This window comes from Amphiprion ocellaris, chromosome 14 (genome assembly GCF_022539595.1).
Source record: "Amphiprion ocellaris isolate individual 3 ecotype Okinawa chromosome 14, ASM2253959v1, whole genome shotgun sequence".
NCBI classification, from domain to species: domain Eukaryota; kingdom Metazoa; phylum Chordata; class Actinopteri; family Pomacentridae; genus Amphiprion; species Amphiprion ocellaris.
The window spans coordinates 27868705-27883326 of record NC_072779.1 but is presented as its reverse complement, the minus strand read 5'-3'; the positions used below and the strand labels follow the sequence as shown (position 1 = coordinate 27883326).

The 14622-nt window shown below is 43.7% G+C and overlaps 1 protein-coding gene across 1 annotated transcript in view; it reads right to left on the bottom strand.

Annotated features, from left to right (window-relative positions):
• Positions 1-1140: 1140 nt before the first annotated feature.
• Positions 1141-14622, bottom strand: part of LOC111572159 (CXADR-like membrane protein) — a 127117-nt gene continuing 113635 nt past the window's right edge. Inside the window, 2 exon segments of the mRNA XM_055017294.1 lie at positions 1141-3258; positions 3260-3344. Coding sequence (XP_054873269.1) covers positions 2986-3258; positions 3260-3344 — 358 coding nt within the window. The 3' untranslated portion in view covers positions 1141-2985.

The window sequence follows — 14622 nt, the reverse complement described above, 5'->3', positions numbered from 1 at the left end:
ACAATTTTTATCTACTGGTGCTTTTTTGTCTGTGTCTTTTCACTTTTCCCCCACTTTGTCTGCAGTTCATTTGTAAACCAAAGTAACAACCTAAATTTGTTGTCAGTAGAACAATGTGGCTTCCGACTTTCATGTTTTTGTCAATTTCAGAGTACTTTATAATGTTTTCCGTTGGATTCCCTTCCTGTCAGTGGAGACCCAGCAACCAGGGACCAGCTGATGAGCCTCTGACAGAGTTTATGTCTGCCACTGGCTGAGAATTAGGTACCAGAGCTGTTTGGCAAAGAGGAGCTGATGGCTAAGGAAGCTGTGGCATTTATCTGGGCTTTAATCTCAGGTGCTTTCCTGGGGCGGTCCTAATGTGAGCCAGTTTCGTCATTGCACTTGATGGTTTTTGCGACTGCACTTGGGGATACATTCAAAATTTTTGCAATTTTCCGGACTGACCTTCAGTTCTTAAAGTAATGATGGACTGTCATTTCTCTTTACTTAGCTGATTGGTTCTTGCCATAAAATGGATTCTAACAGTTGTCAAATAGGGCTGTCAACTGTGTATCAACCTGACTTCTGTACAACACAACTGATGGTCCCTACCCCATGAAGAATGCAAGAAATTCCACAAATGAACCTTGACAAGGCACACCTGTGAAGTGAAAACTATTTCAGGTGACGACCTCATGAAGCTCATCGAGACAATGCCAAGAGTGTGTAAATTAGTAATTAAAGGAAGGGTAGCTATTTTGAAGAATATAAAATATAAAACATGTTTTGACTTTGACATGTTTTGACACTTTCTTGTTTACTACACAATTCCATATGTGTTCATTCATAGTTTTGATGCCTTCAGTGAGAATCTAAAATTTAAATAGTCATGAAAATAAAGAAAAAGCATTAAATGAGAAGGTGTGTCCAAACTTTTGACTGGTACTGTAGTTTGGACAATTTTCTTTTCAAAAATGTAAACAAATATAAAATGTGAGTCATGTTGATGCCCACAGAGTGATTCACTGTACCCATGGCAATGTTATACTTCCTTAAATCTGCATTTTTCCAAAATATTTTGTTGAAATTTAATATATATTATATGTGTGCCATCAGTCAGTATCCTATCCTGAAATGAAAGTCAGAAAATGGAAAAGATGGCTTTACAAATTTTATTTCAAAAAAGGTAATTTTTCCAGTTTGAAAAAAAAAAGTTATCAAAGCATTTTTTGACAAAGTAGAATTTAATTCATATTTTTAATTTACAAGTTTTATTTATATTTTTAAGAAACCACCTATACAGGGTTAATACTAAACATGATCCTTTCCTAATCCAACTTTATTAACAACAGCTACAAGATTGACAATTTAGTTATAGTGAGAGTATGTCTGTCTATAAGCACAAAGTGGCTCGAAGAAGTGCAAGACATCAATGGTCTGTTTGCAAAATACAGGGCAATATTCTGACTAATTTATCAAACTCAACAGTCTCTCCATACCAATGTAATTTCTCAAACTCAACACTGGCTACACAATTATCGTACATCCTAATATATCACATTGAGTCACCTGATTACTAACAGTAATCCTGTGGCCAAATAAAGAGTAAAAGTTGTACGGCATAACAGCACCTATCTATTCTAAATATTGATGGCAGTTGTGTTATTTGCTTGAAATTTGATCAGAGGATTTTCCACCACAGGCATTGTACAGTCTGTGATGGTTATTTGGTTTAAAATTTAACTATTGAATAAATATGCTAACAATAACATTGATGCTGAAGTGCAGTGTACATTGAGCAAGAGTGCAGCCATGTGTGTGTGCATGTGTGTATATGTGTGTTGAATTCATATGTGAACAAGAAGATAACCTCTAATAATACCCATCTCAAAAGATACACCGACCTTCCACCAATAGAATTTTCCTTTTCATCCACATCATCATACAACCACAGTTCTTTAAGGATTGTTTTACGTTATTTTGCATCCATCTCAACTCCTCTTTGATTTAATTTACCATGTAAATGTTTTCCTTTGCCCTATTATGTTGCCATGCCTCTGAACTACACACTCCAGGGAGGAGCATTTGAAAAAGTCTCACATGCTTCTTTTAAATATTATGGAACCTTGACATTTCAGAAATAAACAGTGTATACATGAAATGTGCTATGAGTTCACTCTTTAGCTACTGAAAATGGGACATTGTGCATGTCTACATGTGGCTCTTGTATGTTTATTATGTATATCCTTGGCACAGAGGAATCAGTGACAAAAGGATTAGTGTGTGTGACAGGTACTGATGGATAAATGAAGTGTTCACACAAGGTTGGTTTATACAATCAGAGCCATTTATCCCATTAATATACTGTACAATATTAAAGTTAAACTACTTTTATTAGTTTAGTCATAGGTGCAGGTATTTTCATTAGTAACACATGTAAAGCGGTGGACTTTGTGTAGGAAGGTGCTAGGTTGTTAGTTAAAAACATACTGTAACAGGTATGTGTCCATTTTTTGCTGTTTCCTTATGAAATATTTTAACTTCTCTAGTAGTACATGTAATCAATCTGTTGTTTTCTACAAAGTGAATGAAGTTGGCATGCATGTCCAAGTGCTAATTTTCACCAACTACAGTATGGCTCATACTCTTGATTTCATCACATCTTATCCACTCTCTTGTTCATGCAAGTCTCTGCTTCTATAAACAACCAACTGCTGTTGCAGTTTCAACAGCATCGTTTTTCAGAATCAGACTTCATAAAAAAACTACCCCATGACTGATGACAATGTACCAGTAAGAAACATCAGAAGAAGAATAAAGTGTGAAGAGATTTTCCATGAGTTAAACTGCTGAACATGTTCATCAGTTTGTGAATACTGAGAATATATTTGGATTTAATGAATGGATGTTTGTCAGAGTCAAACTCTTGGGTTCAGCTGGCTGTCGTTTCCTGAGGCTGACTAGACCAATTCCTCTGTGAATACAGTTTTCTATTTCTCTCTTCTACACTGTCTGGAAGGCCTTGGTTTGGTCAGGGATCATAACAGGAGTGGCCCCCATGTGGGCCAGGTTCCCAGGACTCAGCTTATGTGGTGGGCTGGGCTTAGAGTTGGATGTAGATATGGTGGTGGATGTAGAACAGGGTTCTGGAATCTTGGGAACTGTCTGATTGTAGGCAGGTGGGGATTGAGGGACGTTGGAGGCTTGACAGGTTTCCTTGAGGGCTGTCACAGCAGGAACACAGGCTCGTTGGACTCTAGGTCCCATGTTGTGAAGCCATGGACTGGGTGGAGCTTCCCGAACGGGATGTGGAGAGTGAGTTGGGCTTCACCAGGCTGGCTTTTGGAGCCTCTGCATCCTCCCTGAAATCAGATTCAAGATTCAAGAGCTTTGTTGTCATACACACAGTAAAAACACAGTGGTTACCCTGACTGATGAAATTCTTATTTTGTGAACTCCCTTCACACAGCTGAAAAAAATAAAATGACATAAGATTAAAAAAAATGAAATAAGAAATAATAACAAAAATAGAATAAAAAGAAAATGACATAAAAAAATAGTTACAAATATAATCTGTGTGCAAATGTTGGCAATATTGCAATACACTGGTCCCTCATTATATCACGGTTCACTTCTCACGGCCTCACTATATTGCGGATTTTTGGATTGGGTTTGGTTCCACGGATGTTTCGTTATATTGTAGAATTTTTCAGTACAGATATTTTTTCTGTGGTTCTTACTGTGGCAAGTTCAATTAAAAGATAATACTAGACAATGTGTACCTACTCTTTAGGAACATTAGAATTGCCTAGGACTTTTATTTTGACACAGATTACAGTATAAATGTGGCAGGAAGTCATCAAACACACTACACTTCACACTCACGGTCCTGAAAACATGACACTTAATCAAACTAACTAGGCTCACTAAACCACAAAAACACAATAAAACATAAATACTAATAACACTGGAACACTAACATAAACCACAACAATGATTTTAAACCACCAACACCCCGAACTCCCATGGTGCATTGCAGCACAACAGTTCAGTCATAGCGACCAGCGTACAGCGCTGGGCTCTGATTGGCTCAGTGACCGTAGTCAGTCTCCTCCGTCTCCCCTGAGTATAGCATATGGTATAGCGGCATTCAGTATCTGGTCTGTCCGTCTCACACAGACATCTGATCGCTGCATAGTGTTGCTCTGCGGTGATGTGAGGTGTGTGGGGAGGATTTATAAAGCCTTGAAATATATATCAACAAGAAAAACACTCAGAGAGCGCAATACTCCGCCAAGACTGTTCATTCTCTGACCTGGCGCTGAACACAGGCATGTGTTATGCATGTGTGTGTGAAGTGTCTGACTTAAATATATAGCGGGCGGCGGGAATTGATGGGACTCAGAAACACCCTCACAATTTAATCAATTAATCAGTTGTTCTTTGTATCAATTCCGATAAGTCGGCAACGGCAGATTTGTAGTAGGATCACATGATTGTCAGCAGGGAGCTGAGGCAGCGTTCACTTGTCATGGTTACAGTGACGCCATGCCGGCCGCTATATCTAACAATGGGAAATCTTTAACAAATCCGTGGATCCAGACTATAAGCCACATCACTGTCAAAATCTAACCACTTGGTCCTTGTGTCATTTCTGACCTTCCCTGAAAATTTCATCCAAATCCATTGGTCTGTTTTGAGTAATATTGGACAGGACAGACAGATTCACAGAGAAACGTACACGTCACATAACTCCGCCGCGTTCCTTGGCAGAGTTATAATAAAATTAGGACTGGGACCTTAACGCGGTAATTTCGATTAATTAATTACTGCGAAAATAACGCGTTAAAGATGTTAACGCTATTAATTGCACCCTCCTCAGTTCCCTCATTTCTGGCATTTCTGGTAACTCTGATGAACACTCCAGCCCAGTAGGTGGCGGTAATGAACCTAAAGTCTATTTGTAGCCATGAAGAAGAAGCACAGGAAGTACTGAGTGAAGTCAGGCACTGGTAAACAGTGACGGAAGACAAGATTGAGCTTGTTGGGCAGAAAGTTTCCTTTTAAAAATCTTCCCGATGGCAGCTTGGATAAAAGCGTCGTTGTGTGCAAATTGTACAACAAAGAGTTTTCTGATCACTGCGTCACTTCAAGCCGACGGTATCTCCTCAATGTAAAACATGTTGCTGTTAGCACCAGAGCTAACGTTAGCTACGAGTCATGCTAACGGCTAACGGTGTAGCCATCCCATAATAGACCACTTTTCTAGACAGTGCTTGAGTTTACAGAAAGTCTTAAAATGTTGAATAAAATCGCTATAATTGCACTTAGATTTGCAGTAATCTGTGAATGTAGCAGACAGATGAAAAATGCAGATAAATAGAAATGAAACATTTTTGTGGTTTAAGTTTTTACTCCATCGAGGCTCTGCCTCCTTGGAGGAGGAATAACCTAAACAACAAAAATATCTGCCTTTAAATAACTTCATTATAAGCTTTTTGTTTATAAAAAAATTACATAAATAAAAATTGATATTCCTATAAAAAGAACCATCAAAATTACACCATTTATCAGACCCAGAAAAGATGAAAACAGAATGAATCTGGATTTTCAAAGTTCTGAAGCTCCTTGAACTACATATGCTGATTTTATGTGCCATACAGTGGAAAAAACAACTAAATTCAGGCTTTAAATCATCAAAATCACTTTTTTCTATATGTCCCATTTTCCTTTTATTAAAATAAATTTTAAATTATAAACACATATATGTCTATTCATTGATTCAACTGTCAAGCACAATTTTATTTGAATTGAAAAACTTCACTTATTGTGTCAAATATTGCTATTTGACAAAACTGCAATTAATTGCAATTAATTACAAAGCCTGTAATTAATTAGATTGAATTTTTAAATATATATATATATATATATATATATATATATATATATATATATATATATATATATATATATATATATATATATATATCAATCAACAAACAACAACAAACAAACTTTATCAGGGTGTTGGAGGAGTGGGTGGGGACACAGTCCATGGTGAAGAGGGTGAAGAGTTCTGGATTAAGCACACACCCGTTGTGTGCCTGTGTTCATGGGTATGGTGCTGGATGTCAGGCTCCCCAGGTTCTGTATCTCCAACAATACAGAGGGTGAGGAGATGAAAAGCAAATGGGTGCTACTGAAACAAAAGAAATAAACATAACTGAAAGTGAGCTTCACTCTGAAGCTGGTATTACAAAACTGAAAGAAAATAAAAGATAATCAATACAAACAAAAACTCTGCCACAAAATACCCTGCAGTAGCACCCCTAAATGAACATTTACAATGAGTAGTCTAATTTCACTACTTCACAAATCAGAAATCATCTGCTAGCCTTTAACCCCCACATGCACACCAACCACAAACACAGATTTTGCCAAAGGTTCAGTGGGCAGCTCAACTCACCAAAATCACCTGGACAAACAGTTGTTTGTAAGTATAAAGTGCATGGCACAGTTGTGTGATCAGGAAGAAAATAGAAGCTAGTTGCTGACAATTGGTCAGGATGGTCAAGAGTCAATAGAAGATCACCAAAAAGCAGGACTTGTATGAATTAGAAGCTCCTGGAACAAGGTGCCCATGTCTACAGTGTTTCACATCACCATTAGTTGACAGGCTGTCATGCAAGAGGGGAGCTCTTCCTTCAGAAGCAGCACTTTAGGCTTGATTGTATTTTGTTGCTGATCACATAGATATAGAAAAGGCCTTCTGGAGAAAAGTTCTGCTGTCATTTGGCCACAATGACCAGAACAATATTTGTTCAGTTTAAGTTAGTTTATTGTCATAGAGACATATAAAAACATGAGGGAACAAAATTTGTACCCAGGTCCAGTATCGTGTGCAGAATAAATAACATTTAGCAGTAAAATGTAAATTAGACCTAGTATAAATAAATCATTAACCTAAAAACCTATACTAGATAGAACACAGAGTGTAAAAAACAGCATGTAAATAAATTATTAGTGCATCAATAACCAATAGCAATAGTAGCACACAGTGTAAATTAAAGCTATCGAGTTCATAAGCTGCACTTTAGCATTGTTGTCCTGGCAACTTGACGCTCCAAATGTCAGATGGCGAAAACACTCATCTTCCTCTTACATGCATGCATTTACAAACGCACAGTGCCCTAACAGTGCAACTTAAAGAATAAATACAGAATATAAACCTAACAACATTAACTAGACACAACATCACACGAATCACTCAGACAATACTTACTCTTCATGCATGCACAACCAAAATCTAACGGAGAATGACTCTGCCGACCGCTGTCTCATCACTCATCACTCACTCATTCCGCTATCATGCTGCATACCATCACATCGTCACTGATCACACATGTTTCACATGGGTGATGCCCCGCCCCTTAAAGGTCCACAATGGCACTAAATCTAACTGAAAGAAATCTAACAATGTATGAACATGAACTAACTTTGGGGCCTTTTCTACAGCCGCCCCCAAATGTATCTTATACATTTGCTCATCAATGTAGGTCACAAAGTTCTATAGTTGAGTAGCTGGTACAGGTGTAGAATCGTCCTCATCCTCCCCAGACGGCAGCGCAGGAAGGACCACCAGCCTAGCAACTGGTCGGGTATAAAGTCTCGACTTCACCTTGACGTCAGCTGACCTAATGTGTCCATCAGGGCTATAATTAGCCTTGACCACCTTCCCAATGGGCCAAAGGCCTCGGGCGAGGTGTGGGTCAGTGATCATCACCACAGAGTCTTCTTTGATGTCAGTAGCTGTGTCATACCACTTCTGGCGAGCTTGTAGACTTGGCACATACAGCCGAATAAAACGAGCCCAGAAGTGATCAGCCAAAACCTGGGAGTGCTTCCAGCGTCGGCGACTAAGAAGTTCGCTCTCAGGGTAGACTACCTGAGGTAACGAACCATCAGGCTGCCCCATCAGAAGGACGTTTGGGGTAACTGGGTCGGGGTCGCTGGCATCTGAAGACACATAACCCAGGGGTTTACTGTTGAGGATCCCTTCTACTTCAGTAAGTACAGTGGAGAGCACTTCCTCTGGCACAGGTTGAGAACCCACTGTGGCATACAGGGCTCTCTTAGCGGAGCAGATCTCTCTCTCCCACACTCCTTCGAAGTGGGGGGCTGCTAGGGGGTTGAAGTGGAAGGCGATCTTATGTCTGGCAAGGAGCTGTTGGAGGTACGGGGACATTCCTCGGAAGGTCTCACGGAGTTCTCTCTGTCCTCCTATGAAATTTGTCCCCTGGTCTGTGAGCAATTCAGCAGGTCTTCCTCAACGAGCAATGAACCGGCGGCGAGCCATCAGGAAGGCATCAGAATCAATGGAGGTGAGAAGGTCTAAGTGTACAGCACTGGTGTACAAGAGAATTGAGGTACTGTTGAGAAGCTGTTTAAGAAAGCTCAGAATTCCTCCTCGGTGTTCCGACTCCTGGAGGTCTTTAGCTGTTTGAGACGCTCGATGCACTCCTCCACACTGCGCTCACCGTGGACTTTGTTGTCCCGGGTGCGAACATTCACAGTGTTGCTCATCTTCTCCTTCTCTCCCACGACCAGGATGAAGTTGTACTGCACCAACTGTGCATTTCTGATCTTTCTGTTCAGAGTGCAGCAGGGGTCCAGATCCACATCACTGTTGTCGCTGTTGTGGAATTCCTGCTTGACTTTCTCAACGTACTCCTCACAGGTTGGCACTTGAATATGATTCCCCACCTTTTCTCCAAGCATTTTCCCACCTTAACCTCAAATGGCCCAAAGCAGTCCATCCCTGTAGAATAGAAGGCAGGTTTGAATAGACGCAAACGGACCTCAGGTAGGTCAGCCATCTTTGGTACTTTAGGTCTGGCTCTCCAACGCTTACATTCTGCATAGCTGGTTTGGTAGCACTGAACAGCTTCACGCCCCCTCAGAATCCAGAAGGTTCTCCGGAGCTCTGCAAACACGCACTCTGGACCAGGGTGGCAAGACGGCTGTTGAAGTCTTGGATTAGCAACCTAGTCACTGGATGACTTGGGTCCAGAATGATGGGGTGGAGCACTGTGACTTCCAGATCTGTGGCACGCTGAAGCCGTCCTCCCACTCTGATGAGGTCCACTCTCATCTAGCTCGGGAGAAAGAGTCAGAAGTGGACTGCTTCTAGGGACTGATTTACCAACCTTCAGTAGGTTGTAGTCCTGCTGGAAACAGTCCATCTGCGATCTATGAAGGACCAACCTCTCTGCTTGGTGGTAGTCCTCTGCAGTAGGGTGGTCGCTCCTGTTAGCCGCCCCATGCCACTCCTGCACAGTTGCTGCTAGTAGTTCCTTCCAGGAATTGTACTGGCTCAGGTCAGTGGGAGGCTGGGTTGGAACAGCAGCGGCAACACCACAGAAGGTGGACTTGCACATCTCTGAGGTATCTGTTGGTTGTTCCACAGTAGAGGTCTGAGGCCATTGGTCTGGACTCAGCCGAAGAAATGGTGGGCCCTGACTCCACCTGTTTGGCTCTGCGAGCCCTTTCAGCCTTTTCCCACGCGTTACATCATCTGCGGGGTTTCTCATAGAATCAACATATCTTCACGTGTGTCTGTCAGTCAACTCCTGTATCTCTGACACACGGGAGCCAACAAAGACTTTAAAATGGCAGGATTCAGACTTCAGCCAGGTCAGCACTGTTGTAGAATCAGACCACAGATTTATTTGGTCAGTGATGATGGTGAGTTCCTTCTCCAGCACCTGGGCGAGCTGTGCTCCACTAAGTGCAGCACACTGTTCCAATCTTGGCATGGAGTGAAGCCGCTTGGGAGAGACTCTGGAGTGAGCCATCAGGAATGACAGGTGCACAACGCCATGCCTGTCAGTGGAACGAAGGTATGCCACTGAGCCATAAGCCGCCTCAGATGCATCACAGAAGATATGCACTTCTCTTAGAAGGCCAGAAATGCCTACCTCCTTTGGCAGGTACGGCCGTGGCAGTGTGACTTGAGAGAGGACCTGTAGCTCTTCGTCCCACATTCTCAATTGCTGTAGGAGACCATGAGGAAGTGAGGGGTCATCCCAGCCCTGATGTGCATCCTAAAGGTGCCTGACAAGCACCTTAACCCAAGTGGTGTAGGGTAAGATGAATCCCAAAGGGTCATACTGACTCGCCAGTACTTTATAGATGTTTCACATAGTCGGGACACCATAATCCACATGACGATGCTTGTAACCAAGGACATCCGTATAGAAGTTCCAGCTTAGCCCCAGGGTGGATTCTGGGATATCCATCTTGCTATGAGCCATCCACAATTCAACAATGGCAGATTGACTCTCTTCAGATAGGTGGCCTATTACCTCTGGTTCATTGCTGGCCCACTGGCGTAGTTCAAATCCTGCAGATACTAACAGGGCTCTTAATTTGTCAACAAGGTGTCTTGCCATAGCACTGGTGGGGACAGTTTGGAGCCAATTGTCAACATAGAAGCATTTCTCGATTGAGATCCTCACATCTTCACTCGGCTGACTGTTTTCAGTAACGTGCCGCTGCAGAGCGAATGTAGCACAACGGGCTACACGTTGTTCCAAATGGCAGCACCTGCCACTCGTACACTGCAGGGAACTCTTCTTTGCTGACATCACACCAAACAAATCTAAGCAGAGCACGATCCTCTGGGAGGAGACGAACTTGATGGAACATGCCTTTGATGTCTGCACTGATGGCAACGGCATGCTCCCTGAAACGCAGCAGAACTCCCAGAAGTGTGGTTCCCAATGTCGGCCCAGGCAGTAAGTAATTGTTTAGGTCGCGGCCCTGATGCTGAAAAGAACAGTTGAATACTATCCTCTGCTTGCTGTTATGGCTCATGATATGATGAGGGATGTACCATGCCTCATTATCTCCCTTAGCTGGCATTTCTGGACCACACTTAATTACAGAACCGGCCTTGATCAGTTTCTCCAGCTCCACTTTGTAGGCTTCGGCTTGCGCAGGGTCTCTAGCCAGTTGCCTTTCTACACTACATAAGCTGGGCATGACAGCCATTGGTGTAGCTCGAAGGAGTGACATTCCCTGACGACGGAGCAGAGGGGTGGCGTAACGGTGAACACCATCAACCTCTACCCTAACGGTTTTGGTCTCGAGAGTTCTAATAGCGTATGTATCCTGCTTTGAGCAAGTAACTAGCTTCTCACTGCAGAATGGAACAGTATTGACCAACCACAGTTTCTCAACATGCTTCATGAGCTCACTCACTTGAGGTGCTACTGTGGTCAATAGGCACTTTGGTGGTTGGGAGATGTGGCCGACTGCACTTGCTGGTCCCTGCAGAGTCCAGCCTAGTCTGGTTCTTACTGCAGCTGGTCCTCCTGGAGGTCCCAACCTGACAGGTTTATGGGGGTGATGAGGTGGAGGTGGTCCCTCCCAATGAGAAGCAGGGGCTTAACATTAGTCAGGGTCGGTATGGGAAGGCCAATAAGGTGTTTGTAATTCATTCACAGCTGCTCCATGGGGTATGTATGACTTGCTAGTCCAATGCGGGCAGTGGTAAATGCACCAGTAATCTTGAACTTGGTGTTTGGGTTGGAGGGTGAGGCAACAGAGAATGACACCGAGGCTCCCTGAAGTAACTGTACATCCTGTCTAATCGTGCGCAGTGATGAGTCTTCAGGGATTCCTTGCACACCCAAGTGGTGTGCAGCATCCGGCAGAAGCATTGCTCTTTCTGAGCCCTCATCCAAGACGGCATAAGTGTTGACTGTTCGGTCACCATGATGAATGCGTACCTTGATGACCTTAAGAAGGACACGACTACCTTCTGTCGGTCGGTCTAGGTACAGTACATCGGTTGTACCACGACTTTCTGGTAACGCCGTGGAAGGTGACTGCTTTGGAGGCCTCACATTAACGTCATGTAGTACCTGGAGATGTTTCCCTTGGCAGAGATTACAGGTCTTTCTTAGGTTACACTAAGCAGTCTGGTGGGACCTTGCACAACACCAACACCGTTTATTAGTCTTTATCCATTCTGTCACCTGATCCTTTGTTAGCTTGGATATTGCTGCACACTGGCTGAGGTGGTGCTCTTCACTGCTACAGAATGCACAGAACGGTGTGCTCTTATGCCCTTTGTAGGCATGTGAGACAGGAACCTCTGGCTTCTTAACCTCATCCTTTGCACCATGTGTCACTGTCACAGCCAGAGGCTATGATTAAGTGGCAGTGCTCTCTCCTCCTCTGGCCTGTTGTTTCTCTCTCTCTCTAGGTGTGTGGCAGTGGTGGGCAGCAGGTGTGGCTGATTTCCAATCAGCTGATCGGGTGCAGGTGGGAGTTGCTCATCAGGCTGGCTGGGCTCACTATAAAGAGTGCCTCGTCTTGGCAGTTGGTGCCGGACCGTCTCCTAACTCACAGTTAGTGTTGCTATCAGATCTGTCTGAGCCACTGCATTTTCCAGCTCTGCATCTAACCCTGTTTTCTGTGTGCAGTATTGACTCCTGCCTGTTTCTGTTACCGTCTCTTCTGGTTGGAAAGCCACCTGGCAGAGGCTTCCAGACTCTACAAGGACTGGGGCTTTCTCCAAGAAGTCTCGCTAAGCTAAGGAGGACTCTGGCTGCTGCCACACCATTCAGGAATGCCATTCCACTGGGAGCTGGAACCCCTGTCGCAGTCAATCTACCTACATGCCTAAAATACCAAATGCTGGCTGCCGAACACCTTGGACAGGAATCCTGGGTTCTAACCCCATACCAGAGAGAGAGACTGTTCAGTTAAGTTCTTGTTCCAAGCAGCATCAGACAATAGAGCATTGTTGTTTTGTTTAATTGGTGTTCCTGCTAGTGTAGTGGGATTCAGGGATAGAGTTTGGGTACTTTGTGTGGAAAGTAGTAGTTTTTGTTTTGTAGTTTACCTGCTTGGAGAAATTAAACGTGGGTTTACTGTTCTGTATATAGTGTTTACACCCTCCTCTAAGAAGTATTGTTTTGTTACGCTGACTGCGTATTATAAGTGACTTCTGTTTCCGGTTTAGAGTTCCATTTGTAGTTTTTGGTTTTGCCCTTTGTGCAAATAAATCTTGTTTCATTTAAGTCACTCGTCTGCTGTCTCATTTCCCTGCTCTTGGGCCTCTGCACCCGCCGAAACACCATGGAGGACTGTGGTGCTTTGATGCTTAGGTGGTCGTGCATCGGGTCTGGATACTACCCTCTCCTTCATTCCTCTCACTGCTAACTGTCCCTCCGAGTCCTGACACCAGGACTCGTACTGTAACCATTCCGACAGGTCAAGCAGAGTGTAAGTGCGTGTACCCCGATAGAACATGCCACGGCAAAACTCTGCTCTCTGCTCTGGGGGTAGCTTACTTAGAAGGCGAGCAACGTGGGAGCCGCATTGTAACTCCACTTCTCCTTCCGGACCGAATGTCCTCAGCATCCCCGCTAGGGACTGTATCTGTAGTGAAAATCTCTCGAACGCAGCGACGTCTCCTCTTCTAACATCTTGTGCATCCATCACACCTGCAATCTGCTTCAGTGCTATCTGGTGTTGTTAGGTTTTCTCTGAGGCTCAGGCGCAGGAAAGAGAAGGAGTTGAGCAGTTGCAGATTCAATGGTTTATTTACAACAACAAAATACACAAATACCCCAACTCCCAATGGAAGTGTGTTCCCAGAACGGGGAAATGGAAACAGTACAACTACTGCAAACTACAGGGCCTCTAGTGGCTGGAAGACTAAACAAAGGGTATTTACCAACAAGTGAACTGACCCACGGCAGGTAACACCTGGGCAGGAGAGTGAAAACCACTACAAGAATTTCCTAAACTAAAGAGCGATTATGCTCACACGGATCCCAGAATATGAAACTAGGAGTCAGCGAAAACCGATACTACAATGAAACAAGATAGCTCTAAGAAAAATACAAAATTTAGCGAACTATCCGCAAATAACCAAAACTAGAAATCCGGAGATACATTAGTCCACAACTTAGAATGACCCCGAAAACCTATACAAACCTACGATAATAATTACTGAGACTGCTCATAACTGAGACAGAACTGACAGCGGACAGCTAGGAAGCTGGGAGGCAGAGAACCAGACGAGGCAGGGGGGTTCTGTTGAGCTGTGTCAGACGGTCGCGGCAGTGGAGGCTCGGACAGAGGTTGGGAGGTGGTGGAGATGTTCCAGAAGATTTCCAGAGATGTAGACAGAGGACGGGGGTGTAGACGAATCCTGGTGGGTTGGAATGGGTTGGCAGCAGGAGCAGGTGGTGGGTCCGAACTATGAAAGAGCAGAACAGCTTTACTAGAGGTTCACAGGAACAATGGCTAGAGTGAAGTGATCAGCAAACTGACTGTTGGGCATTCACGATCCGGCGTCGACTAAAGAGTGGAGTCAGGTTATATCTTGTAGGAGAAGTCAACCGATTGGCTCTGGCACACCCGCTCCTGCTTCTGCTGATTGATCCCGGATTGCCCTCACCTGCCGTTGCCACAGTGCTCAGCATACCTGAAAAGGAAGAAAACAAGAGGAAGGAGGGGCCCTATCCAGAGCCAGCATCAGCAGACCTAACAGGTGTGGTGGACCAAACTTATCATTGAGAGCAGCCATAGTGTCTGAGAAGGGTGTTGGTGAATTAAGGT